This window comes from Cetorhinus maximus, chromosome 12, assembly GCF_964194155.1.
Source record: "Cetorhinus maximus chromosome 12, sCetMax3.hap1.1, whole genome shotgun sequence".
Taxonomy (NCBI): domain Eukaryota; kingdom Metazoa; phylum Chordata; class Chondrichthyes; order Lamniformes; family Cetorhinidae; genus Cetorhinus; species Cetorhinus maximus.
Genome location: NC_135890.1, coordinates 26,065,186 through 26,090,863, shown reverse-complemented (window position 1 = coordinate 26,090,863; position 25,678 = coordinate 26,065,186). Strand labels below are relative to the sequence as shown.

Genomic DNA, 25,678 nt, shown 5'->3' with positions numbered 1-25,678 from the left:
TGACACAAGGATGACTTAATCAATATGCCTGATAATGACATTATATTATATATAAACAATATTTCAATTAAATTTTTTTCAATTTTCTTGAATCATCACATCACAGATGTTAATTGCTGGGAACAAAGCCTCCCTGCTAAGCATCAGACATATACTGGATAAAGGAAAGGTGAATTTATTTCCTCAATTTTCTGTCTGCTGTACAATTTGAGCAGCTGAATTGGAGTCAAAGGCTATCAGGGGTGGGCAGAGTGTGGAGTTGAGGCCACAATCAGATCAACCACAATCTTATTGAACTCGAGGGGCCAAATGGCCTACTGTTCCTAATTCGTATGTTCACATGTACATCTCAACTTCACCCATTGAAGAGCCATACGAGATGGAAAGTTATATCTGCACTTTGATTACCCTTTCTAAAGGCAGAAGCTTGTTTCAGCTCCATTAAAGCTCTAGAAGGCTAAAGTGAAACTCAGTTTTCCATTTACAGGTGGTTAAGCTCAGTCTTTTGAGATGTGAAATTAGGTTTAGATGGCAAAGCATTTTAAGAGATTGCGCTGCATGAATCATCTACCATCTAGAAGGACAAGGGCAGCAGCTACATGGGAACACCACCTCCTGGAAGTTCCCCTCCAAGCCACTCACCATCCTGACTTGGAAATATATTGCCATTCCTTCACTGTTGCTGGGTCAAAATCCTGGAACTCCCTCCCTAACAGCACTGTGGGTGTACCTACACTATATGGACTGCAGCAGTTCAAGGAGACAACTCACCACCATCTTCTCAAGGACAATTAAGGATGGGCAATAAATGCTGGCCTAGACACCAATGCCCACATCCCATAAATGAATTTTTAAAAAGGACAGACTGTCTACTGCTTTCAATGTGAGAATAAGTAAGGTAGCCACCTCCTCAACCTTCGTCAGGAATGTGATGTTGGCTTGAAAACAGTGAGATTTTCAAGCTATGTGAGTCAATATAGTGCTATGACTTTAATCAGTTTGAGATTTTGAGCTTGTTATGTTAATATAACAGGAGGATCCAGAAACAAACTCTTGAGGAAGGGGTACTGGCGGTGACAACTGTCAGGAGCCACAGAGGCTAGGATCTCAGCTGACTGGTGCTGAACTTTTCTGCATGTGTAGGGCCCAAATGATCTCTCGTTGATACGGTGTCAAATGGCAGCTTCTTTCAAGGAGGTCTGGGCTCTCCAGCTGCCAAGTAACTGTGTGGGTCTGTGCAATAAACTCCGGATACACTTTCAGTTGGCCTACAGGACCTTCTCTCTTAGCTCCACACACACACAGACTGGTGCTGGGCGGCCTCGGGCTTCACACATGACTGAGGAAATGGACTGAAAATGCAGCTGTGAGGACCAAGTGCTACTCGATGTACCAAACGGCATTGGCGTGTTTAGCGGTATTTTGGGTGCAAGAAGTGGGTTTGCGGCGAATCCACTGTCGGGACTGCAATGGGTGCTGTGGATGAGGGGACATGGGCCCTTAGGCTGGCCGTCGGGCTGTTGTCGGGAGCTGTGGGACTGTACGCCCTGTATAAACTGACAACGTTAAACCAACAGCAAGAGGAGCAGATGGGGCGGGGTAGCGGCGACCGGCAGATAGAGAAGCAGAACTTAGTCCACCGAGTGTCCGGCCTGAAGGTGGCGGGTGATAACCGAGGAGTTGCGGATACTCAGCAGGGTAAATGAAGTCCAATTACACGAAGCGTGGAAGGAGAAAAGAGCCACTCATCCTACTAAACCTTCCCTTTTCACTGTCCTTACACAGTATATTGGACCATTACCCCATCCCTTTAAACTCGCTGAAGCAAAGTGCGGCTTAAATACTTCCACATTTCATATTCCGGGGGGGGTGGCAACTGCAGGTTGTTCAATCACACTCGCACCTGAATTTTTCAATCCTCACCTGTTGCATTTGACGACAAAATCTCCCTGACAAGGACACACTAATGGGATTGAAACAATGAGAGGAGGGAATAGTATTATCTTATTTGGTTTTTTTTTGCAGTTGGATAAAGGCAGCAGGGTTTCTGGGTGCCAGAATTAAAACCGTAAGCCATAGCAGCAGAAATTAGGCCATTCTGCCCTTCGAGTCTGCTCCACCATTCAATCATGGCTGATAAGTTTCTCAACCCCATTCTCCCCGTAATCTTCGATCCCATTACCAATCAAGAACCTAACTATCTTGGTCTTAAATACACTCAATGACCTGGCCTCCACAGCCTTCTGTGGCAATGAATTCCATAGATTCATCACTCTCTGGCTAAAGAAGTTTCTCCTCATCTCTGTTCCAAAAGGTCTTCCCTTTACTCTGAGGCTGTGCCCTCGGGTCCTAGTCTCTCCTACTAATGGAAACATCTTCCCCACGTCCACTCTATCCAGGCCTTTCAGTATTCTGTAAGTTTCAATCATAGCCCCCCTCATCCTTCTAAACTCCATCGAGTATAGACCCAGAGTCCTCAAACGTTCCTCATATGTTAAGCCTTTCATTCCTGGGATCATTTTTGTGAACCTCCTCTGGACCCTCTCCAGGGCCAGCACATCCTTCCTGAGATACGGGGCCCAAAATTGCTCACAATATTCTAAATGTGGTCTGACCAGAGCCTTATAAAGCCTCAGCAGCACATCCCTGCTTTTATATTCTAGTCCTCTCAAAATAAATGCCAACATTGCATTTGCCTTCCTAACTACTGACTCAACCTGCAAGTTAACCTTAAGAGAATCCTGGACTAGGACTCCCAAGTCCCTTTGCACTCCAGATTTCTGAATTCTCTCCCCATTTAGAAAATAGTCTATGCCTCTATTCTTCCTACCAAAGTGCATGACCTCACACTTGCCCACGTTCTATTCCATCTGCCACTTCTTTGCCCATTCTCCTAACCTGTCCAAATCCTTCTGCAGCCTCTCCGCCTCCTCAATACTACCTGTCCCTCCACCTATCTTTGTATCATCTGCAAACTTAACCAGGATGCCCTCAGTTCCTTCATCTAGATCATTAATGTATAAAGTGAAAAGTTGTGGTCCCAACACTGACCCCTGCGGAACTCCACTAGTCACGGGCCGCCATCCTGAGAAGGACCCCCTTATCCCCACTCTCTGCCTCCTGCCAGACAGCCAATCTATCCAAGCTAGTACCTTGCCTCTAACACCATGGGCTCTTATCTTACTGAGCAGCCTCCTGTGCGGCACCTTCTGGAAGTCCAAGTAGATAACATCCATTGGCTCTCCTTTGTCTAACCTACTCGTTACCTCCTCAAAGAATTCTAACAGATTTGTCAGGCATGACCTCCCCTTGATGAAACCATGCTGACTTTGCCCGATTTTACCATGCACTTCCAAGTATTCTGAAATCTCATCCTTAATAATAGACTCTAAAATCTTACCAACGACCGAGGTCAGGCTAATCGGCCTGTAATTTCCCGTCATTTGCCTCACTCCCTTCTTAAACAGGGGGGTTACATTAGCGATTTTCCAGTCCTCTGGTACCCTCCCTGACTCCAGTGATTCCTGAAGGATCACCACTAATGCGTCCACTATCTCTTCAGCTATCTCCTTCAGAACTCTGGGGTGTAATCCATCTGGTCCAGGTGATATATCCACCTTCAGACCTTTCAGTTTTCCTAGCACCTTCTCCTTGGTAATGGCCACTAAACTCGCCTCTGTCCCCCGACTCTCTTGAACTTTGGGGATGTCACTTGTGTCTTCCACTGTGAAGACTGACGCAAAGTACCTATTCAGTTCCTCCGCCATTTCTTTGTTCCTCACTACTACTTCTCCAGCGTCATTTTCCAGCGGCCCAATGTCCACTTTTGCCTCTCTCTTACCCTTTATATATCTAAAAAAACTCTTGCAATCTTTTTTTATATTACTGACTAGTTTACCCTCATATTTAATCTTCTCCCTCCTTATTTCTTTTTTAGTTGCCCTCTGTTGGTCTTTGTAGGCTTCCTAATCCCCTGGTTTCCCACTGCTCTTCGCCGCATTATATGCTTTCTCTTTAGCTTTTATGCTGTCCCTGACTTCCCTTGTCAGCCATGGTTGCCTCGTCCTCCCTTTAGTATGCTTCTTCTTCCTAGGGATGAATTTTTGCTGTGTCTCCCAAATTACTCCCAGAAACTCCTGCCATTGCTGTTCCACTGTCTTTCCTGCTAGGCTCATCTACCAGTCAATTCTGGCCAGATCCTCCCTCATGCCTCTACAGTTGAATAAAGGCAACTACAATACCGTTACATCTGATTCCAGCTTTTTCCTCTCAAATTGCAGGGTAAATTCTATCATATTACGGTCACTTCCTCCTAAGGGTTCCTTCACCTTCACCTTAAGCTCCCTTATTAAATCTGCCTCATTACACATCACTAAATCTAGAATTGCCTGTTCCCTAGTGGGCTCCTCCACAATCTGCTCCAAAGAGCCATCTCGTAGACATTCCACAAATTCCTTTTCTTGGGATCCACTACCAACCTGATTTTCCCAGTCTACCTGCATATTGAAATCCCCCATGATCACTGTAACCTTGCCTTTCTTACACACCTTTTCTATCTCCTGGTGTATCTTGTGCCCCACATCCTGACTACTGTTCGGAGGCCTGAACATAACTCCCATTATGGTTTTTTTACCTTTGTGGTTCCTCAACTCTACCCACACAGATTCTACATCATCTGACCCTACATCATTTCTTGCTATCGATTTAATTTCATTTCTTACTAACAAAGCAACCCCAGCCCCTCTGCTAACTTGCTTATATTTTCGATAGGATGTATATCCTTGGATATTTAGCTCCCAGTCCTGATCCCCTTGCAGCCATGTCTCCGTAATGCCCACCACATCATACCTGCCAATTTCAATCTGCGCCACAAGCTCATTTACCTTATTTCGTGTACTGCGTGCATTCAGATACAACATTTTCAGTCCTGTATTTCCTGTCCCCTTTCTCATTGTCGTCCCTTTATCTGATGTGCTTGAAGTTAGATTCCTAGCCCTTTCCAAACACTCTGTCCTATTTTGTGTTCTGGAGACTTTAATAGCCTCTCCTGGGCTCTCCTTTCTTTTCAGTTTTTTCATAATTTTCCATGAAGTTGAATCCACCCACCACATGCTAACCTGCTGCTTTGTTTCCCATTAGTCATACTTCTTGGAGTTTTACCCTTCCCTCCCCCCCACTTTCTAGTTTAAAGTCCTGTTGACCACCCTATTTACCCTTTTCGCTAGAACATTGGTCCCAGTTCGGTTCAGGTGGAGACCGTCCCAATGGTACAGATCCCTCCTGTTAATTAAGGCACTAAACCTGCTTCTTCACACTAGCAAGTATAAATAACACACATTAGATAACTTCTTAAATGTAGAAAAAGTCACAGGGATGGTGAAGTAAAAGCAGTGAGCCCTGGTGCTAAAGTAATGTTGCAGATGGGAGGAGGGGGAGGTGTGGTAATTTAAACAACACTAATTTCTCCTCTCTCCACACCCCAAACAGAAATGTGTTTTGGCTCTGCTTCCCTCTTTATAAGCGGTGGTGTATTTCTCCAACCCCTCAAGTTTTTGTGATCCAATTTGCTAGAATAACCCCACAATGCAGAACGAGGGTCGCAACATTGCCTCCACGCTCAGACAGTAGAGGGAGAGAGAAAAGAAGGATTTACAGTACAGAGAAAATAAAATTTGATTCATGTGGGTTCCAGAGTCCAGAATCAAAGTCCATTGAGGTAATCCTTCACAGAGGTTAGTGGGTTGAAAACCGATGCTGTATAATTCACTTTTCAATTGGTGTTGACTTCACATGAGATAGGTATGCAGAGATGAATCAATCTTGTAGGTGATGGTACACAACTCCCAGCAGAAGCAGGGTAGATGGGGCCATTTGTCAAACCTGGGCCAAAGTTTCTTCAGTGTGACTTGCTAGTCAAATGTTAAAGAGCAGTCTCAGCTATTCAGCCCAGCAAGGCAATATTACTTGTTCAACAAGCCAGAGGTGTAGGTCATGTAACTTTACCTCTCCACCATGTCTTCAACAAAGGATGTTTATCTAGTGTTTGGAAATTGGCTTTGTGTTCCAGGCTGATAATGTCTCAGCCATTATGGGTCAAAAGGAATGTTTGAGAGGCCATTGTCTTAGTAGATGTTCCACGTCCCCTGGCCAGCCTGGGTTATCAAATACAAATAGCCTTCGTCTAGCTCCCTTTGAAGTTGGGCTGTGCAGTCTGCAGATGTTCGTTTGTAGCTCCTCAGAATAGCAACGTGTGAGTTCTCCTTAAAATACAACGTGGCTTCTTTTGTTCAGGGGTCAGAAACAGACAGTTTCAGCCATTTTAAAGGTCTTTGTTCAGTTTTTAAAATTTTAGAAATAGCGTTAAGCATATTTATTTATATTTTATAAAAATATACAGTCTAAGATATTAGTCCCCTCACAATAAGGAAAAGTGGGCAAAAGCTTGGTTGGTTTAAAAAACTGTTGAGAGATATAGAGACTGGGATTTAGGTCAGAGGTTCCAGAGAGCAGGGTCAAAGCTTTGCCACTAATGGTGGAACAACCACAAAGCAGGGCTGGTGGTAGTGGTGATGAAATTTGAGGTAGAGTGAAATAGGGTGGGGAAAGATTGCAGAAATAGGGTGGGACAAAACCATGGAGAGATTTTAACATTGTGTTGGGGTCGCAAATATTGATGCACTGTATGATGAGGAGAAGGGGCATTGCTGGAGATGTGCTATCTGCTTTCGATAGGTGGGAGTAAATCCTCAAGTCTCATCATAGTTGGCCTGTGGAAGCGAGGAAAATGGAGAACACTGTGATTAGCCACTTTGAAACATTGCAAAGAGCTCGAGAAGGGGAAGGTGAGATAATGCTCAGAAGGATGACTGTGGAAAGTACATGAGGCCACCAAACAGTTTTATGGTTGGTGGTCTTGAGTACTTTTGGCAGCATTTGGGGAAGATACAATGGATTGAAAAAGTCTTTTTTTTTTCTGCTATAGAATTTATTCTTCAGTATATACAGGTGGTTTCTGCAGCCCCAATGCATATACAGTCAGTTTTTGTTGTTTTCATTATGTTTGATTAATAGAAGATGTTTTCCACAAAATACATCAGCTGTACAAGCTAAACATTCAATATAATTTTGCAGATTAAGATAAAGTTTGTTAAGATGAAATAATAACAATGCTGAAAATACAAAAGCAAAAAAGGCATGCCTTCCTTGAATTACATTGTATTAATGCCTGACTGGCAGATATTGGCATATTTTAGCAGTGAAGAAGAATCCTGAAAGTTGTAATTCAGTCCAGTTGAGGAAATTATCCTGAACATCCATTTGATTAATTTGGGAGCTGCAACTGAATTTAGATATGAAGCACAAGTCCATTTTTGCTTTGAAGGCATAGAGCAGCGGAATCCTTCATTTGTCTTTTTCCATCATGCTCAGCTAACTCTTTGCTGTGATGGAATGGCTGGTGTCAATTTGTGAAATGACCTTGCTGTATATTGCTGCCATCGACACAGAATATAGCCTCACATTTCTGTTTGGGGAATGGAATTAGTTTTTAAATTCAGACTGTGAGGAATGGAAAGAGGAGAGAATCACTAAGGCTTCAGCTCTTGACTGACATCCAGTGACTCCTACTGGATGTGCATATATAGATATTTGTGGATTTATCTGTGTTGCTCCGTGAAGTTCAGTAGCTTGCTGAGCTGGCTACCAAGGGTGGCGGACTGATAATGGCTTTGGCTCCACTAAAGGACAGTGTCCTTCCACTTTTGAAATTATGCCCTGGATTTTCATCCTCGAGGTGGGTAGCAGGAGTCAGGGAAAATTCCCAGCTTGGCCTGCCCATCTTGGGAGAGAGTGCCCACAAAGGTGGGATCTTCATTGCTGGGGAGCAGTCACAGAGACTGCCGGTTGCAGAGGAGGGCTGTTTAAAAGGCCTGGCTTGATGCTGCGTGTCTTTGTTCCAGTTAAAATAAAAACACAAGAACACTACAGCCCTCACCCCCTCATACCCTGTCACCCTCCAAACACTCCCCATGCCCCATCCATGCCACCTCATGCTCCCATACCAAGCTATGCCCTTTAACCCACCCCTAAAGCCCCCCTGTGTCCCCCATGCCAAGATATGGCACTTCCATGCCCATTGATTCGCTATATACTATCTAGAACCAATGAACCCTGTAGTTAACAGTAGGATGTTTAAAAAAAAGCTTTGAAAAAAGTAATTCGTTCATAAGTCATTTCACTACAAGCTAATAAAAGTGTCAATCATACAAACCCTTTAAAGTATCTAATCTCTGCTGTCAATTTCACAATGCTTGTTTACATAAATGTCTATGTAAACAAGCATTGTGAAATTGACAGCAGAGATTAGAGAGCCTGACCTATCAATTAAAAACTGTTTTCTCTGGGGAGCAGCTGTTTCACAAGCTTAATGGTTTTCTGGGCTCAGCCAAGTTTTATTATGTATTCTTAGCTGAGAGCCCAGATATCTGTTACTCTTGGTAAAACTCCTGTGCTACAGAGAAAACATTGCTTGATTGACAACTCAGGCTCTCTGATCTTTGCTGTCAATTTCACAATGTTTGTTTGCACAACTTAAGTGGTTACAAGGGTTTATGGCTTTGTTGATACTTTAAAGGGTCTGGATGATTGACACTTTTATTATCTTGTAGTGAAATGGCTTTTTTTCAACATAGGAAACAGTTATGAATGAATTTTTTTCAAAGTTTTTTTACCCATCCTGCTGTCACTACAGGGTTCATTGCTTCAAGGCAGCATATAGTGGGTCATTAGGCATGGAAGCACCCCATAGTTTTGCATGGGAGCATAATGGGCCATAGGGGGTCGTTGTAAGGGCAGAACTTGGAATACAGGGCATTAGAGCCCATTGGGGGTGGGTGGAAGGATGGATCTTGGCATAAGGGGCATGAGGAACCATGGGGATGGTGGATGGAAGGGCAGAACTTGGCATGAGGGGCCATGGGGGATGGGTGGAAGAAAAGAAATTTGCTTGGGGACATGAGAGCCCATGGGGCTGGGTGGGTGGAAGGACATAGTTTGACATTAGAGGTATGAAAAACCTTTTGAACTTACTTTTTAAAAGGTCCCCTCATGCACACCTGGGCCATGACTCCTCTGAGGGGTTATGAACCGCAACTCTTTAAAAACCTGGCCTGATTCCATGAAAACTGCGAAGGAGTAGTGCAATGGAGCCAGCCAGGTCGGGAGTGCCGGATGCAGGCTTTTGACAAGAACCAGCCTGTTCACTTGGAAGGCGCTCCGGAAAATCAGACAGCCTGGAAATGGAGTCGGGAATCCTGGAATCGGGACCTGCCTGCCAATTTTAAAGGGCTTCCGAGTCATCCTAACTCAGTGAAAAGCCAGGCCTATATCTCAGTAATGAGTTATCAAGTGGAGAAAACTGATGAAGAAAAGAGAACTTTAAACTGGATTCATTTTATCCTATGTATCCATCAGCAGCAGTTGTTGATAAGAGGATTGGATACAGTATTTTAATTAAATACTTCTACATTTTTCAAACAACATGGTTAAAGGGTAAAGTTTGCCTTCACTCTTCACAAGTTCTCTTTCTACAGTTAGTGTAAGATATAAGATACATTTGTCCTTAATTCAGCATAAGATATTGCTACAGTATTCAACTCGTATCTTCTCGCTATTTAATAATGGCCCAGGAATTTGCTGTAATGACAACGACAACAGATGGCAAATGTTGGGCCATTTTGCACCCCCTTTCCCAACAATGTTCAGCACCATTCGCGACTCCTCAGATACTGAAACAGTCCATGTCCAAGTGCAGAAAGACCTGGGCTGACAAGTGGCAAGTAACATGTATTTGAGGAAGCAAGTTGTTTTATTTCTGTTTTTGCAGATTTGTGTGGAACTTGACAGAAGCCACCCAAAAACTCTTGATTATTGACACACATTCTCATTTAATGAGCATCATCGGGAAACGATCTAAGCATCTAGGTCCTTTTAATACAAAGCTGATGACTTGGAGAGATATATTCATGTCACATGACTCAATTTATCTAAGAAAATCCTTGAACTCAGACAGTCACTTTAGTACTAGCGGCCACTTAAAGTTCTGCCCTTAAAGAGACTGTAGCCAGTTGCTATACAATTCAAAGAGCAGATGAAGATACCTGTAATTAAAAGTCTGCTCAAATAAATAATTGTTTTCATTATAGTTTTAGAAATCTGATCATTAATTTACATCTCAATGATGTGCATCCAGTTTCAATAAAGCCATATATGAGTATAAGTAATATCTCAATGAATATAAATACAAAATACAAAAGCAAAAAATTGAATGTTATCTCTTCAAAATGTTATTCACAAGTTAATTTAAATGGCATATTTATAATTACCCTAGTGAAAATATGAGTCTGGAACTAAATTAGAAGTAAGTACTAGTTTTTAAGACATTTTCAATCAGTGATAAATTGGCATTCCTGCATAGCAGGTAGCCATCAATAAGACAATTCTCCCTTCCCTTAACTTTTTCTCCATTGTCAACATTGGGGCTGGAGCTGGAAGAGTTCAGAACTTCTGACAGTCAATGAGTCACCAACCTATTGATAGCATCCACCTAAAATCATAGACTGCCCACTGCTTGACATTGGAGTGCCACTGTATCCACACAATAGCCAGTGGAATTTGTAACTATTTTGATAAACAAGTTGCCTTACTTAATTTACTTTAGTCTCATTTTGCATTGTGTTTTATAACATTGGTATTGAGTTGAAAGATAAATTGCACTGTTAGCAACAGGATCAATACATTTGACCATTGGTTGTGGCACTTCTGATTTGCTGCTAGCCCACTTTGTAGCGTTCAGATTTGCTCTCCAAAACATTTTGGCATAAATTCATTACTGGAGAATCTGGGGTGGGTGAGTTATTTATATTCATTCATGGGATGTAGGCTTTGCTGGCTGGGCCAGCATTTATTGCCCATCCCTAGTTGCCTTTGAGAAGGTGGTGAATAGCTGCCTTTTTGAACTGCTGCAGTCCATGTTGTGTAGGTGTACCCACAGTGCTGTTAGGGAGGGAGTGCAAGGCTTTTCACCCAGTGATAGTGAAGGAACTGCGATATATTTCAAGTCAGGATGGTGAATGACTTGGAGGGGAACTTCCAGGAGGTGGTGTTCCCATCTATCTGCTGCCCTTGTCCTTCTAGATGGTAGTGGTCATGGGTTTGGAAGGTGCGGTCTAGGAAGCCTAGGTGAATTCCTGCAATGCACCTTGTAGATGGTACACACTGCTGCTACTGTGTGTCCGTGGTGGAGGGAGTGAATGCTTGTGGATACGATGCCAATCAAGCGGGATGCTTCGTCCTGGATTGTGTCAAGTTTCTTGAGTGTTAAGTTCATAAATCATGCCACTGCCAGATCGGCAGCTCCATTGTTTTTCAGTCCAAGTGGCAATGGCATGAAGAGTGACTTAAATGCAGCAAATTTGTCATTACCATTGATTTTAATAAGGGCAGAGCTAAGATGATTACTTCACAGCTATTTTCGGTGAGGGATAATGGAGTGCAAAATTCCCAGAAAATTATGGCCTGGTGTCATTCTCGTCATATTTTCTGAAACCTTTCTACTGGAACTATGGATAACACCATTGGTATAGCACAAGATTTCAGCAAATTCTGAGCTGTTTTTATTACTTACATTCTGGCCTTTCATAAAAAGCTTCAAGGTGGCTGAGCTCTTTGCTGAACAAGTTATTAACAACCTTTCATCATCTGTCTTGGTTCCTCCCCAGGTGTATAAATCAGCTTGGAGTTCATCAACTAAACACAGGGAGTTAACTCTAGGATCATTAAGTCAATTCCTTCCTAAAATGTTCATTGCCAGTGTATTTGTCTTTAGTCTTTGCCTTAGGTTGTTTTACTGACCTTCATCAGCTTTCCACAGACATCTTTGTGTTTTTTCATATTATTATCCAAAAATTGAGAATAACTCTTCTCAGCAGTAAAAGAATAACAAACTGATTGAAGGATTTTTGTTTTAAAAGCATTGATGTGCTGTTTCCTCCTCTCCTCCCAGGGCTTGTGCTTGCAAAATCTCCTGATGGTTTGGAAAAGCAACATCTACAAATGGTTCTGGGCCTACTTCAGGGGTCCTCTGATTCTTGCACTCGAGAACTAATACTGGTGACTGTAGGTAACAGTGCTGCGTTCACCTCTAATCAGGTAAAGCCAATTACATTTGTCATCCATTTAAAAAAGTGAAATAAATTTTAAGGGTCAGTTCTGATATGAAGATGGTAAACGAAAGAAACAAAGTTGTTACAATCATATATCTGTACTTAGTGTATATGTTTATTCTTGGCACACAAGATTTTGTCAAAATTTTCCATCTGCACAAACAAATTATTTCTGATGTGAACTTCAAATGACCTTACGTTGTTTACTTGTTTAATATTACATTAGAACAAAAATGCTACATTGATTTTCCTAAAATTAGAATGTAAGAATTCTTAAATTGACTTCTGCCTTTATATTTTCAGGATCTTATTCGCAGCCTAGGTGGTCTCAGTGTTGTTGCAAATTGCTTGTCTGATGAAGTCGTATCAGTCAAAGTTAAGGCAATGAATGCCCTGAATAATCTCTCTATGAATGTTGCTAACCAAGAAGAGCTGAAGGTAATGAGATATTACTGTGTTTAAGTTAGAAAGATATCTTGCATTGTGGTAACTTAATAGTAGAACTGCTTCCTCATTTTTGTACCCCACTGTGCACAGTAATGCCTTTTATCTTCTATTCATGTCCCAAAATGCTTTATAACCAAAGCATTACTCTTGAAGTGCAGTCATTTTCTACACTAATTTTTTTACATAGGCAAATGTGACAGCCCAATTTCTGTACCAGGTGCCCAACAGTAAATGAATGAGTCATCATATAACCTGTTTTAGATGATGCTGGTTGAGGGAGGAATGTTGGCTAGAACACTGGAAGAAGTCACTACTCCTCTTCAGTATTGCTGAAAAAAAGGGACATTTTTTGTTGAAGCTTTTCATCCTTCATTGATCAGGACAATTTGCAAGAAAATGCCCATGTCAGGGGAAAGAACAAATTATACTGTATGAGAAGAGAGTGCTGATTGGTTGGCGAGTGGACTCTGGTTCGCTGGTTCATTCCCCAGGTCAATGTCTTGACAAATCAGAGTCAAGCTGCCTGGTTTAAATTTCAAACAATGCTTGGCAGTCAACTGTCAGTCACCATCAATTGATGTATTCTCCATGTCTACCTCTACCATTCTCTACCAATCAGAATCCATTTGCCAACCAATCAGCATTCTTTTCTCATACAGTATAAGTTGTTGTTTCCCCTGACATTGGCATTTTCTTGCACATTGTCCTGATGAGTGCAAGATGAATAGCTTCAACAAAAAATGTCTCTTTTGAGCAATACGCGAGTTCTGTGCTAACAAACGACTCCTCTTCAAATGGTGTAATGAGATCTTTTACATCCATTGGAACAAGCAGATGAGGTTTAGCATGGCATCTGAAAGAGAGCACCTCTGACAACTCAGTACTCTCTGTGATGTACTGCACCATCAGCCTAGGTTATGTGATCATAATAAAGCTTGAACCCTTAACATTGTGACTCAGGCAAAAATGCTACCAATGGAGTCAAGTTGATAATAACTCTAAAATATTTAGAAACTGCACATTGTATAGGCTGTACTTTTAAATCTGTGCTGTCTGGCTTGGATGCCTTTAAAATTAATCCAATTCGTGAATGAATTTGGAACCACAAGTGGCCAAATTAAGTGGCTGCAACAAATTCAAAGGACAAGTCTCCAACAGTAATTCAATACTACATATACATCTAGATTACCAATGTGTTATATAAATAAGTATGTCTCTGTGCATATCTTTTCTAAAGGATAACAAGGGCTGGAAATCTGTTCTCATATTTCTCAATTCTGTTGTTTAGCCAACTACCAGGAAATGCAGATAAACTGTTGTGGGTAACTTATCCTCCAGCTTTCTTTTTGATCCTGTGGAAAGTGTCTGTCCCTGCTCTCAGCTGCAATGGATAGATTGATCAGTTGACGTGTGGCCGATTGCAGACATGAAACTTCCTACCACCATATAGTAAAGTACTGGAGTTCTCCAGCGCACTATCCACCATAAAGCCCAGGATAGCGACAAGAGAGTAGGAAGATCGAAGAGCATTGAAGCGTTAGGGTAGGGATTTGGGAGGGCAGAGTATCTGAGGGAAAAGAAAAGGAGGTATGACAAAAAGAGAATAGGGTTCAGGAGGAGTAAAGAGCAAAGTAAGGAAAAAGGGAGAAGATAAATTGGAATTAGAAGTGATGCGCTCCGGTCCAGAGTGGCAGCCAAAAAGTGCACATGAATGAACACGGAAACCTCAGGTTGCATAAGCCTGGTTATGAAGCAATTTAGGATACATAGTATATGTAGGCTTTAAGAAACATCTTAAAGGAGGAGAGAGGCAGAGAGGTTTAGGGAAGAAATCCCAGTGCTTAGAGTTTAGACAGATGAATGTATGATCTACAGTGATGGAACAATGAAAATCAGGCAAGCACAAGAATTGGAAGAGTGCAGAGATCTTGAACAATTGTAGGGCTGGGGGTGGTTACAGAGATAGGGAGGGGTGAGGACATTGGGGCACTTGAAATGAAGATTATAATTATAAAATCAAAGTGTTGCCCGTCCAGGAGGCAGTATAGATCAGTGAACACTGGCTGATGGGTGAACGGGATTTGGAGTATTAGGTTACTCTGAGGTAGCAGACTTTTGAATTAGTGAAATTTATGGAAGATCAGACGATTGACTGAGGTTGGGTCATAAAAGTTCTGCTCTGGATATGGAAGAGGGTTGAGAGTGCAATTAAACAGATTGATGGCTGCAGGTGTGATTGAAAGACCAAAGGATAGTCAGTAAGCAGCTTGAAAGTCCAATTGTAAGTGAAACTAAAACACTGAAACACTCCAAAGCAAGCCCAACAGAGTTGTCCATTTTATTTAACTGAGTCTCCCTCTGTGGGTTCATTGGATAAAGATACATATCCTTGGTCTAACTGGACTCCCTGATGATTTACAGGGTAAAAGCATCTCCATTGGTGCTTCTTTCTTTCCTCTTACACGCACATACTTTTCTACCTTTATCAAAGTGACCAGTCAAGATGACTCATTTTATCACAAGGAATCATTTTAAGTATAAGTCACCTTAAACAGGCATGTCAAGCACTCAGTGAGTAAATTTGAATTATTCAACAAACACCAGATTTGCTCATTAACTGTTGAGTTCTTTTAAATTTGCCTGTTAGACCAGACAATGCCAGATAATATTGCAAAAGCAAAAAAATGCAGATGCTGGAAATCTGGAATAAAGACAAAAAATGCTGGAAATACTCAGCAGGTCAGACAGCATCTGTGAAGAGAAAAAGAGTTAATGTTTCAGCTCATTGACATTTCATCAGAGCTGAAGAAAGATAGAAATGTAAGAGTTTTAAGACAGTAGAAGGGGGAGGGGCAGGAAGAACAACAGGGAAGGTCTGTACTAGGGTGGAGGGCAGGATAGATTACCTAACAAAAGATTTCATGATGCAAAAGCTAAAGAGAGCGGTAATGAGTATAAGTAAAGAAAAAAGATGAGGTGTGAATGGCTTTATAGCAGCCATCTGAATGCAACGTGAAGGGATAGAGAAAGAAACAAGCCAGCAAAAAAAAAACTCACAAAATCCCATAGAACAAGATGGAACAGAGGTAATGATCTACCAGATAATAATGCCTTTCTTTCAGGTCATTCCCAGGTACTGTTTATCTTAAGCAGGCGGAGTAACTTGTGCATTATCGCTTGGTTTGTAACCTTGACAACCAAGGATTATCAGCTCCAATCATTAATTGGAGCCAGCTGCTAGTTGTGTCTTTTGTTCTAAAAGTACCTGTACAGACTTCACAAAATACTTAACATTAACTATTTCCCTAGAGCTCATTCCAGTGGTTTAAAAACAATTTTAAGGCCATTTATCACACACAATTTTTAAGTACGTTTAGTTTCAGTAGTGGTTTGGAATCAGAATCTTGGCCACAGTGTAAAATTGGTCAAATTTTAAAATCTCAAGAATAAGAAAAATAAATTGTCTCTGACAAAGAGCTGTTTATTTAATTTTCAGGATGGGGTTCAGCCCCCACCATCCGAAGAGTCGGCGGGGAACATATCCCCACCGGCAGTCCCGATGCCATTTCATGCTTTAACAAGTGTTGATTGGCAGAAGGCGGGACTTCTGCCCATCACCGGGAGGAATTCCCGCCTTGGAGAACTGCTGGCCAATCAGATTGGCTCTCCAGTCATTCCAGGAACAGCACTGCAGCGGCTGGAAGAGGCACTGTAGCTAGCTGCCTGGAACTAAGTGCCAGAAACCTCGGGGAGAGGTAAGTGGTAGGGGTCAAGGGGGGTGGGGATGCCCTCGGGGGGTTGCAAGGGGGCGATCAGGGTCTCTGGGGAATAAGGCGGGGGTGGGAGGGAGGTCTGGAGGTCACTGGGCCTAAGGAGAGAGCGCCTCAAGTCAGAAGGGGGCTTCTGATGGAGGGGCCCCACCCCCAATTCCCACCTGAGATGGAACTTTGTTCAACTTCAGGTGCCCCTCCCCGCCCCAATCTATCATCCACCCGCCAAAATTGAGGCTAGACGTGAAAATACCCTTATGTGGCCATTAGATGGCCACTTAAGGGCCTTAATTGGGGCAAGGGTGGGCATCCTGTCCAAGGCCCTGCCCACCCCAGCGTAACATCGTGACCAGGTCGGGGTGGGGTGGGATCCTGGAGGGAATCCTGTCTATGCAATTTCACACCCCCTACCCTGGTCTCAGAAGTTGCTGGGGGGAACGTAAAATTCTGGCCCAGAAGTTGTTGGGTCATTAAGTCCAGGAGTGCCGTTGTCGTTAATGTGAGAACTGTAGGTTTGCAACTGATGCCGCTTTTACCAAGTTAAAAGAATTTTATATGTCCCATCCTGTAGCACAGTTTCCTAGGGCTTGTTAGCTCCAAGATGGTTTTTAGGCACTTTTAAGTTTTGCTGTCTGTTGTTTACAGCTGAACAGCTACCTAAAATTCATAACACCAAGGGAAGGAAATCCTGTTTAAAAATCACCAAATTACCAGAAAACACATGTTTTCAAAGAAAAGCTTTTATTTAAACACAGTGTGTCAAAATCTGGGACCCACCTTAAACTCAAACATAAATATTTTTGTTGTTTTCAGTCCTCCTCTTCCATTAGTTACCTGCCTTGTCCTTGTGCCTTAGTATCACATCATGGAGTGTATTTACCTACTTAGTAAATAGCTCTGAGGCTGTGTTTTTTTATGATGCTTGAAACTCATAGGGAGATTAGGACATTCCTGTTTAACATTGGCTCTGCACTACCACTGGGTCAAATCAATCCCTTCTCAGCTAATTTAAGTGCTACAAATGGGAAGGGTAAACAAAAACAAAAATACCTGGAAAAACTCAGCAGGTCTGGCAGCATCTGCGGAGAGGAGCACAGTTAACGTTTCAAGTCCGCATGACTCTTCAACAGAACTCAAGGGAAGGGTGGTTTGTTTACAGTCTGGAAGAATGACTGTGTGACAATGTAATTTCAGATGTATCATATTTATGATTTATTATAATAGTACAATTGTCATGTTCTACTGTGTTGGACTTATAGTTTTTGAGAATACAGTGGACAATATTAAAGGTATCTTCCTCCTATTACACCTGTAAGAACTTATCAATTTTCAAACAAGCCATCCTGTGATCTCTGCCCAGTGATGCTAAATATTTAATGTTTAAATAAAGGGAGTTTTGTGCTGTATATTTACTTTATTTTGAGAAATTAGGTATTTAAATTTAACTATATGCTGTCCAGTTAAGGACTTAAAGGTGCACATTATGGTTTTCTTAATGTATTCTAAAAAACACAATATTTGTTATAGATTTGGATCCCTCAAATATTGGAGATCATAGAGGCCACCACGTTAAACTCTGAGTTGCAAGTAGCTGGCCTTCGAGTGCTGACTAACATCTCTGTAACCAATAATTATCATCACATGATGACCAACTCCATTCCTCACTTTCTTAAGCTACTGGTGGAAGGAACTGAAAGCATAAAGGTATGATTACTGACTGCCAAAATTTCGGCTTTAATAAAGTAAGCATGTTTTCTAAAGTACAACATTGTTTATTAGCTATAATTTGTACACTTCAGTGGTGTAGAAGATTTAATAAGATGAAAGCCAGCCTGTAGCACTCTTCCATTCTCAGCACCAAGAATGACATGGCCAAATGCAGAACAGTGATACTCTTACTGTGCCTGAGTAACATTCCTCAATTCTTTTCTTTAGAAGGTCACTCCCAAGATATCTCCTGCATATGTTTGAACTTAGCCATTTCAGGACAAACCATCCCATGGCCTCTGTCAATGAGGATGTACATGTAATGCTTAAATAAAGGATTTTTTATGCTGTGTACTTGTGCCCGTTGAGTTATGGTGAGCCAAAAAAAATTTGACAAACCTTTACATCAGGATGAAAGCCTTCTCTTTTGAGTTTGATAGGCCTTATGTTCCAAAGTTCTTGTAACTTCCAGCTTCTGGGCATATTCTTTAGTGTTGGTCAGAGCCAACATTTGGCTTTGACATCTTCCTGTCCACCCAAATCTGAGAAACTGATCCTCTTCATATGATTGTGCATAAATGGTAAACTGTCCTCTTTGCTTTGTAAGAATGTAATCACCTCGCCCCAGTTTAATGCAGTATTTAGCACTTCCCAACTCTTGCCAGGTTGTTTCCTGATCCTTTAATGGATAGTCCTGTCTTGTGCCAGCAAGGCAATTTCTTGGCCTTAGGGCTGCAACCATTTCAGGAGTACATGACAATCATTGTTTGAGACTTGTAGTTATGTACTGTTAAATCAGTGTTCCTCTTTATTACAATCCATATTGTGTAGTGTACAAATCAACGTGAATTCCAACTGTCATTATAGTGATAAGTTCCGTAGAATGGAATGTACTTGGGGAAACATATCCTACATTGTCAGAATGCCAGTGTACAGTACCTGATTAGAGTTGGTAGCCAGGGCAATCAGGTTGGTGCAGTAAGTTGAAAAATGACCTTTCACTTCAGGAACTTGAGTTCAAATTGAGCCTGGGCTGATGAGATGAAAGTATCTTCTGTCTGTAAGGTCCTATGTCTTTTTTCGTTTATTCTTTCATGGGATGTGGGTGTCGCTGGCTATGCCAGCATTTATTGCCCCATCTCTAATTTCCCTTGAGAAGGTGGTGGTGAGCCACCTTCCTGAACCGCTGCAGTCCCTGTGGTGTAGGTACACCCACAATGCTGTTAGGAAGAGAGTTCCAGGATTTTGATCCAGTTACAGTGAAGGAACAGCGATATAGTACCAAGCAAGGATGTTGTGTGGCTTAGAGGGGAACTTGCAGGTAATGGTGTTCCCATGCATCTGCTGCCCTTGGTTCTTCTAGGTGGTAGAGGTCGGGGGTTTGGAAAGTGCTGACTTTCCCTTTGGTGTGTTGCTGCAGTGCATCTGGTAGATGGTACACACTGCTGCCACTGTGCATCCGTGGTGGAGGGAATGAATGTTTAAGGCGGTGGATGGGGTGCCAATCAAGCAGGCTACTTTGTCCTGGATGGTGTCAAGCTTCTTGAGTGTTTTTGAAGCTGCACTCATCCAGGCAAGTGGAAAGTATTCCGTCACACTCCTGACTTGTGCCTTGTAGATGGTTGTCAGGCTTTGGGGAGTCAGGAGGTGAGTTACTTGCTGCAGAATTCCCAGCCTCTGACCTGCTCTTGTAGTCATAGTATTTATGTGGTCGGTTCAGTTCAGTGTCTGATCAATAGTAACTCCCAGGATGTTGACATTAAATGAGTTTGGGCAGTTGCAGACTAGTTCCTAGTGAGTAAAAGGTTATACACAAAACTGTCCTAATTTGGCATCAAGGACAACATAGTGGCTGATGTAGGAAATGGAAACAAAGTCACTTTGGAGCAGGAGGAGTGATGTTTCCTGACCAAGGCACATTGTGGGAACAGAGTAGAGAGGACCTGATCTTGGAGTACTTTATGTCGACCTTGGAGGGTTGAAACAGGAATAATTCCATTCCTTAACACTAACATCTTTTCATCTTGATGATGACAATAATTAAGTTTAAATTTAAAGAAAAGTAGCTGTCTTGTATTTCTGCAAGCAAACTTCTACCAGTTGGTGTACCTTTTGATGGAGTTCCCCAATAAACTTCTGTGCTTCTAGGTTGCTGTAAAACATTGCTATTTAACCATTAATGACTATATAAATTCAGATCATATTAAATTAAGGACAGAATGCAAAACTTTAAGATCTGTACCGAATTACATCTGTGCACTGTTCTAGTAAAGATTCATGCAGCCTAGACAAACAAGTGTTTGAGGAGCAGTAGCATAATTATGTAAATTTAGACGAATATATTTTGGTTTCATTGGAAGCTGAGCCTCCTTGATCAGTGAATTATTCTTAAGTAATTAAACCATACAGATCAGGAACATCACAGGTTCGGTACCTGGTGTTAGCTTATCTCAGCTGGGGAATGATAGGGAAGCAAGGATTGGTCATAGCATCCATGGGTTAGGGAGAGGTAAATTGATCAGGGTTCCAGTTTTGATAGCTTTCCCAGTTACCCCTGCTGAAATTTTGAAGCCATGTAAGGACAAAATTCAGCTTGGTTGTGATGTTCTGTCATTTCAGATAGTCTGTTCACATTTGTGAAGACTCACATGAATAGCAAGTTATTAGAGGGTGATTGGTATAGTTGAACTACATACACTCTAGCCACAGGAGAGATGATGGCAGGGGATCTAGGCTGAGTTTCCATAAACAGCACTTTTAATGGATTTTTATTTGTTTAAAAAACAGGTTCAGGTATTAAAAGTCCTGGTAAATTTGTCTGCAAACCCAGGCTTAACTCATGACCTTCTCTATGCTCAGGTAAGATCCAAGCTAATGCTATTAATTGGAGCTATTTTGCAGTTGAATACTTGATTTAAACAGGATACAAATAGAAAAGAAACCTTTTACTCCTTGCCTAATAGTCCATAGATATTGTGGGTACTAATGTAACACTTTGTTCAGAATGATCTTCACTTATTTTATCCAGTCACATTGTTTTATGCTTGATGGGGTGAAGATCAGAATTTCCAGAAAGTTTGAACAGATGCCCAGCGCAAGTATGTACAGTTTTAGACAGCCTTGCTACCAGTTTAGGTTTTGAGTTCGTCTTGCAATTGCCAATATTGATTTTGTATCCCAGATGATTGACACTGATACCAAAATGTAATAGAAATGAAGCATGAGTAACTGAAAATGTTCTTGTACAAGTGTAGGATTCAGTACCACTGTTCCTTTTTGATAACCAGGTGGTTAGTATGTGTGTAACCCAGAGTCTTCTAAGGAAGCCACACAGGTAATGTTTCTGTTTATTCAGTGGTGTGTGTCTTCTCTTCACCTACCTATGTGCAGAGAGCTCAGGTCCTGATGTGTGAAGACCAAAGTGTAGGAACAAGTGTGCACATGTTTACAGATAGATAGTAACCAGTTAAAACCAGCCAACTAACAAACAGGTGACAATAAACTACCTGCTGCTTGCATATAAAATGTGAGCTATTGCCACCATCCTCCTCACACAACATAGCCTGTCAAATATGGAATACAGGACTTTGGGTTGCAGAGGAGCAAGCAGTTGAATCCAGGGTATATAAATGTTCTTATACCTATTCTGCTGAGAACTTCTTCCAGCAACTGTTAGTCCAAGTGTCAGAAAATTTGTGTTTATCATGGGCCTCTGTCTTTGGTAAAGTGGAAAGACCTTAGTTGAAGAGCTGGCAATGTGCAGTGTGTCAAAATCCATTTTCACATACTAGCTGCTTAATCCAGATGCTTGTCTAAGGGCTTTAGCAAAGCTCTGAAGGTATTCCTGAAGGTTTGATGATGATGTCTGCAAATGTTATTGCATTTACCTGATAAAAATTGGGTCCTTTGTGGTTGATTATTTTTGCTTGTGGTTTTTTGCCACTAGCTGTAAGAACTAGTAAGAACTGGCAGTTGAAGAGGGGAAACCACTGGTTCCTAGCTCTGCAGGGAATGCTGGGCCCCATGTCAACCTCATTCCCCTCTCTCTCTGCCCAAGCTTAATTCTCCTCTCCAACCCAATTCAGTGTTGAAAGTATGTTTTTTTAATGCTTTTGTGTAGGTGTGATACTTTTCTTTTTTAATTCTCCCTCCTTGCACCCCCATCAGCCAAACTATGGTCATTGCTGCTCTGAAATTTCTTCTTGTTCATCAGCTTTGAATACATTGTCCTTTTGTATGTTTTTCCTCCCAGTACCTTTGTAAAAATCAAGGTAGTATTAATTAAATAGAGAAATACAAGAAACAGTGTAATAGGAAGAGAGAGCTTGGAGACGAGAGATGAGTGAAGAATCCGCTCTCAGATGCTGGGCTTTTTGTACCTGTCCAGGTGTTCAAGAGAGATGTTAGAAAAGTCTATCTAGATAATGGAACTAATTCTAAATCTGGAACACACTTGGACTTTATCAAGAGTTGCAAGATGTTGATGGAAAATTAGGCGTTTAGTATGAGAAAACAAAGAATCTTGACACCAACCTACAGTGGAAAGAGGTGTAAGAGTTCCTGAAATCTGAGGAGATATGAGGCCAAAAATTTCAATCAAGCCATCAAAGGTAATAGTTGTACTCATTGATAAACAAAATATTCATTGCACCATCGAAGGCATGGAAGCGACTAAGGTACAATGATTAAGCTTTAGTGTCTGAGGAGAACGAAGGTAGTGAATATTGAAGAGGTGAAATCTAAAGGAAGTTGATGTGTATGGATTGAAATCATTATAAGATTGAATAGGGTCAAATGATAAATGGAGGTTCGATGCTACAATAGTGACAAGTTATGCCACCCTAACAACACAATTATTTTGGGGTAACCAACTGTTCCAGCTTGGGCCTAGTAACATTGGCCACATGTACATTGGTGTTCTAGTGTCCACTGAAATTCAATGATGTATTTTGTTATGAAATTCAGTGTGTATATGCACGTGGGATGGATCCCTTCAAAATTTGCGGCATGCTATGAATGTTGCTTTAGGGTGCCCAGGCTTGCTCAACAAAGATAATTAAATATAGCTGTGGTTTGGCATTGGCTGCCATAACTAACAAAGGCAGCTGTAACCAGAGGTTCCAATTTCAGGAATCATTCCATATATTTGCAATGGGTTTCACCCACAGAATCTTCTCCCATATTGTTGCTAATAAAATAGGAATTCAAATGGCCACTTTATTGTTGGGATAATTTCCTGAATTTTTCTTAAACTCAGTTTACAAAAAAGTTTTCTTCTGTTTATGAGAAAATACAGTATTTATATGCAAAATATAAGAAATAGCCTTACTTGAAATGGAACAGATGTCGGCTGCTGCTCCCTTTAAACTGTATCAATATATCCTAATTTTAGCTTCCAGAACTTAACAGTTATGCCATACCTGTAGTGGTTTCTCTGAGTGATATTGCCAGTTATTGTGGTTATTAAATGCTGGAACAAGTTTCCCTGACTCCAAGTGGTCTAGACAAGACTAGCTGCTGAAACAACTTGTATTTGGGATATTTGCAGATGTTCCAGAGAGGACATTCCCAGTCTAGGTGTGAGAGATGAAAGGGCAATGTTTTAACTTGCAGAACCCACCTATGTCTTCCTATTTGTTTGTGAATTTAGGTTCTTGGTTGGGAGTTGTGTATTATATATAAACTTTTATCATAGGCACTAATTGCACTGTAAAATACAAGCATTCAAATAAACACAACTCAAATTATATGTAATGTTGCCATTTTGTACATCTTTTTGCATTAAATGGACAACCATTTTGGTAACTGGTGTCATGTGTAAAATTAGTAGCAAAATAAATTAGCATATGTTTTTTAACCAAGGAAATATACAGATATGTCTGAAATCCAGTTTTCACCATGATCAGAATACTTGGGGATCAATTGGACCTTCATTTTAAAATGTGATTTATAAACTATGCTGTTAACTCATTTATACTTTGTTCTAGGCACCACTGTCGTTCCTTTTATTGTTTGACAGCTGTGTAAACAAAGAAGTTCTTCTACGATTGCTGATATTTGTGGCAAATCTGAAGGAAAATTTGAATCTGTTGCAGGGCTCTGTTCAGTATGAAGTGGAATCTCTCCATTCTGTACTATTTGGGAATCCAACACCATTTTCTCATAAACTTGCAATGCTCATGTTGTATCAAGATAATGAAGTGAAACAACAGGTTGCTAGGATTATCTCAGACTAAGTTTTCATTACTTACTTAATAAGCAATTCTATGTTTTAGTGACTATACAAGCTAAATGTGTCAAATTGAATATAAATATTGAAGTGTTACAGTAATTTAGCACACCATGTTTTATTCAGTGTCTATATATTGCTTCTCTGTAATCCGAAGGGGGGAGTAGTTTCCAATGCTCATGGAAATTATTCTTGTGCGAAAGCTCTTTTTGCTGTTACGTTATTTGTAAAGGAGTAATAGGATCTTAATCCCAAAAAACTAATTGTATAGAGAAAGGTTAAAAATTTATTTTGTCTAGTGGTTGAAAATCATTACAATATTTTAAATGTGTATAGTGACTTATCAGGATTACTGAAGTGTTTTTATGAATCACTGTAAACTGATGTAATATGATTGATTACATTGTATTTGTTTTGTCTAATTATTTAATTCGCAACACTGCCCTTATTCCCTTGTTGCTTTTTGAAGCTAAAGGTGATGAACATCGAATAAATTGCAAAGACAATTAAGTCACAAACAATTTCCTGTGTAGTTCCCTGAATTAGATCATAAATTTTAGCCAGGAAAGGGTAGTGGTGGTAAACAGAACTAGTGAACCCATACTTTCTTTATGACAAATCGAAGATGAAGTTTAGATAATGCATGCCATTGGGTTCCTACAAGAACAGAGAAAAAATATGTACAAATTGACAGAAGACAATGTAAAACCACTTAAAAACTTAGTTTATACTGTTAAAACGGGAAAATGTACAAAACCACAAGAAGTAAACAAACACAGAGGGGCACATAAATGCACCTAGACAAGAAATTACATTTGCTGAAACAGATTTCAAAGTGAAAGTTTTATTTGATTGTCAATGGTAAGACTATTCCTGAATTCTTGCTCTTTTTTGTACAGTTAAGATTAATAATATATAGTAATCAAGATAAATATTTTTCAAACGTTACGTTGAGCCAGATCTTTTTAGATCTGTAGCAACAGTGGATATAGTTTGAAGCTTAATATCCAGCCTTTGGACAAGAAAATCCATCTCCCTGCCTCTCTTATGTTCATGAGATATTTGGAAAAAGTTACCTTAAGTTTGGAAATTAAGGTATTATACATGGGTATTTATTTATCCAAACTAAGTTTGTAATAAAATGCAGACGCTGCTATAGAATTTTTTTCCCCAGAAAATGTGTTGTTACTAAAAAGCACACTGATTCTTGAGTAGAACCACCACATTTTGAATGTCATAAACAAGTTTTCGTCAGGAACAAGCAGCTGGAAAATAGCTTTTAAACATATTGGTGTTTGGGGAAG

The 25,678-nt window shown here is 40.9% G+C and overlaps 1 protein-coding gene across 3 annotated transcripts; it reads left to right on the top strand.

Moving 5' to 3' along the window:
• Positions 1–1,055: 1,055 nt before the first annotated feature.
• Positions 1,056–24,799, top strand: armc10 (armadillo repeat containing 10). Of its 3 annotated transcripts, none has more exons than XM_078553214.1 (6): positions 1,056–1,698; positions 12,062–12,207; positions 12,525–12,659; positions 17,966–18,142; positions 20,933–21,004; positions 24,133–24,799. In XM_078553214.1, exons 1-6 carry the CDS (start codon positions 1,470–1,472, stop codon positions 24,379–24,381), a joined length of 1,008 nt encoding a protein of 335 aa, XP_078409340.1. In that variant the 5' UTR covers positions 1,056–1,469; the 3' UTR covers positions 24,382–24,799. The 3 variants fall into 3 exon arrangements, with proteins under 3 accessions (XP_078409340.1, XP_078409342.1, XP_078409341.1); XM_078553216.1 differs by lacking the exon at positions 24,133–24,799 and adding an exon at positions 22,533–22,751; XM_078553215.1 differs by lacking the exon at positions 20,933–21,004 and having other exon boundaries at positions 1,335–1,698.
• The last annotated feature ends 879 nt before the right edge of the window (positions 24,800–25,678 follow it).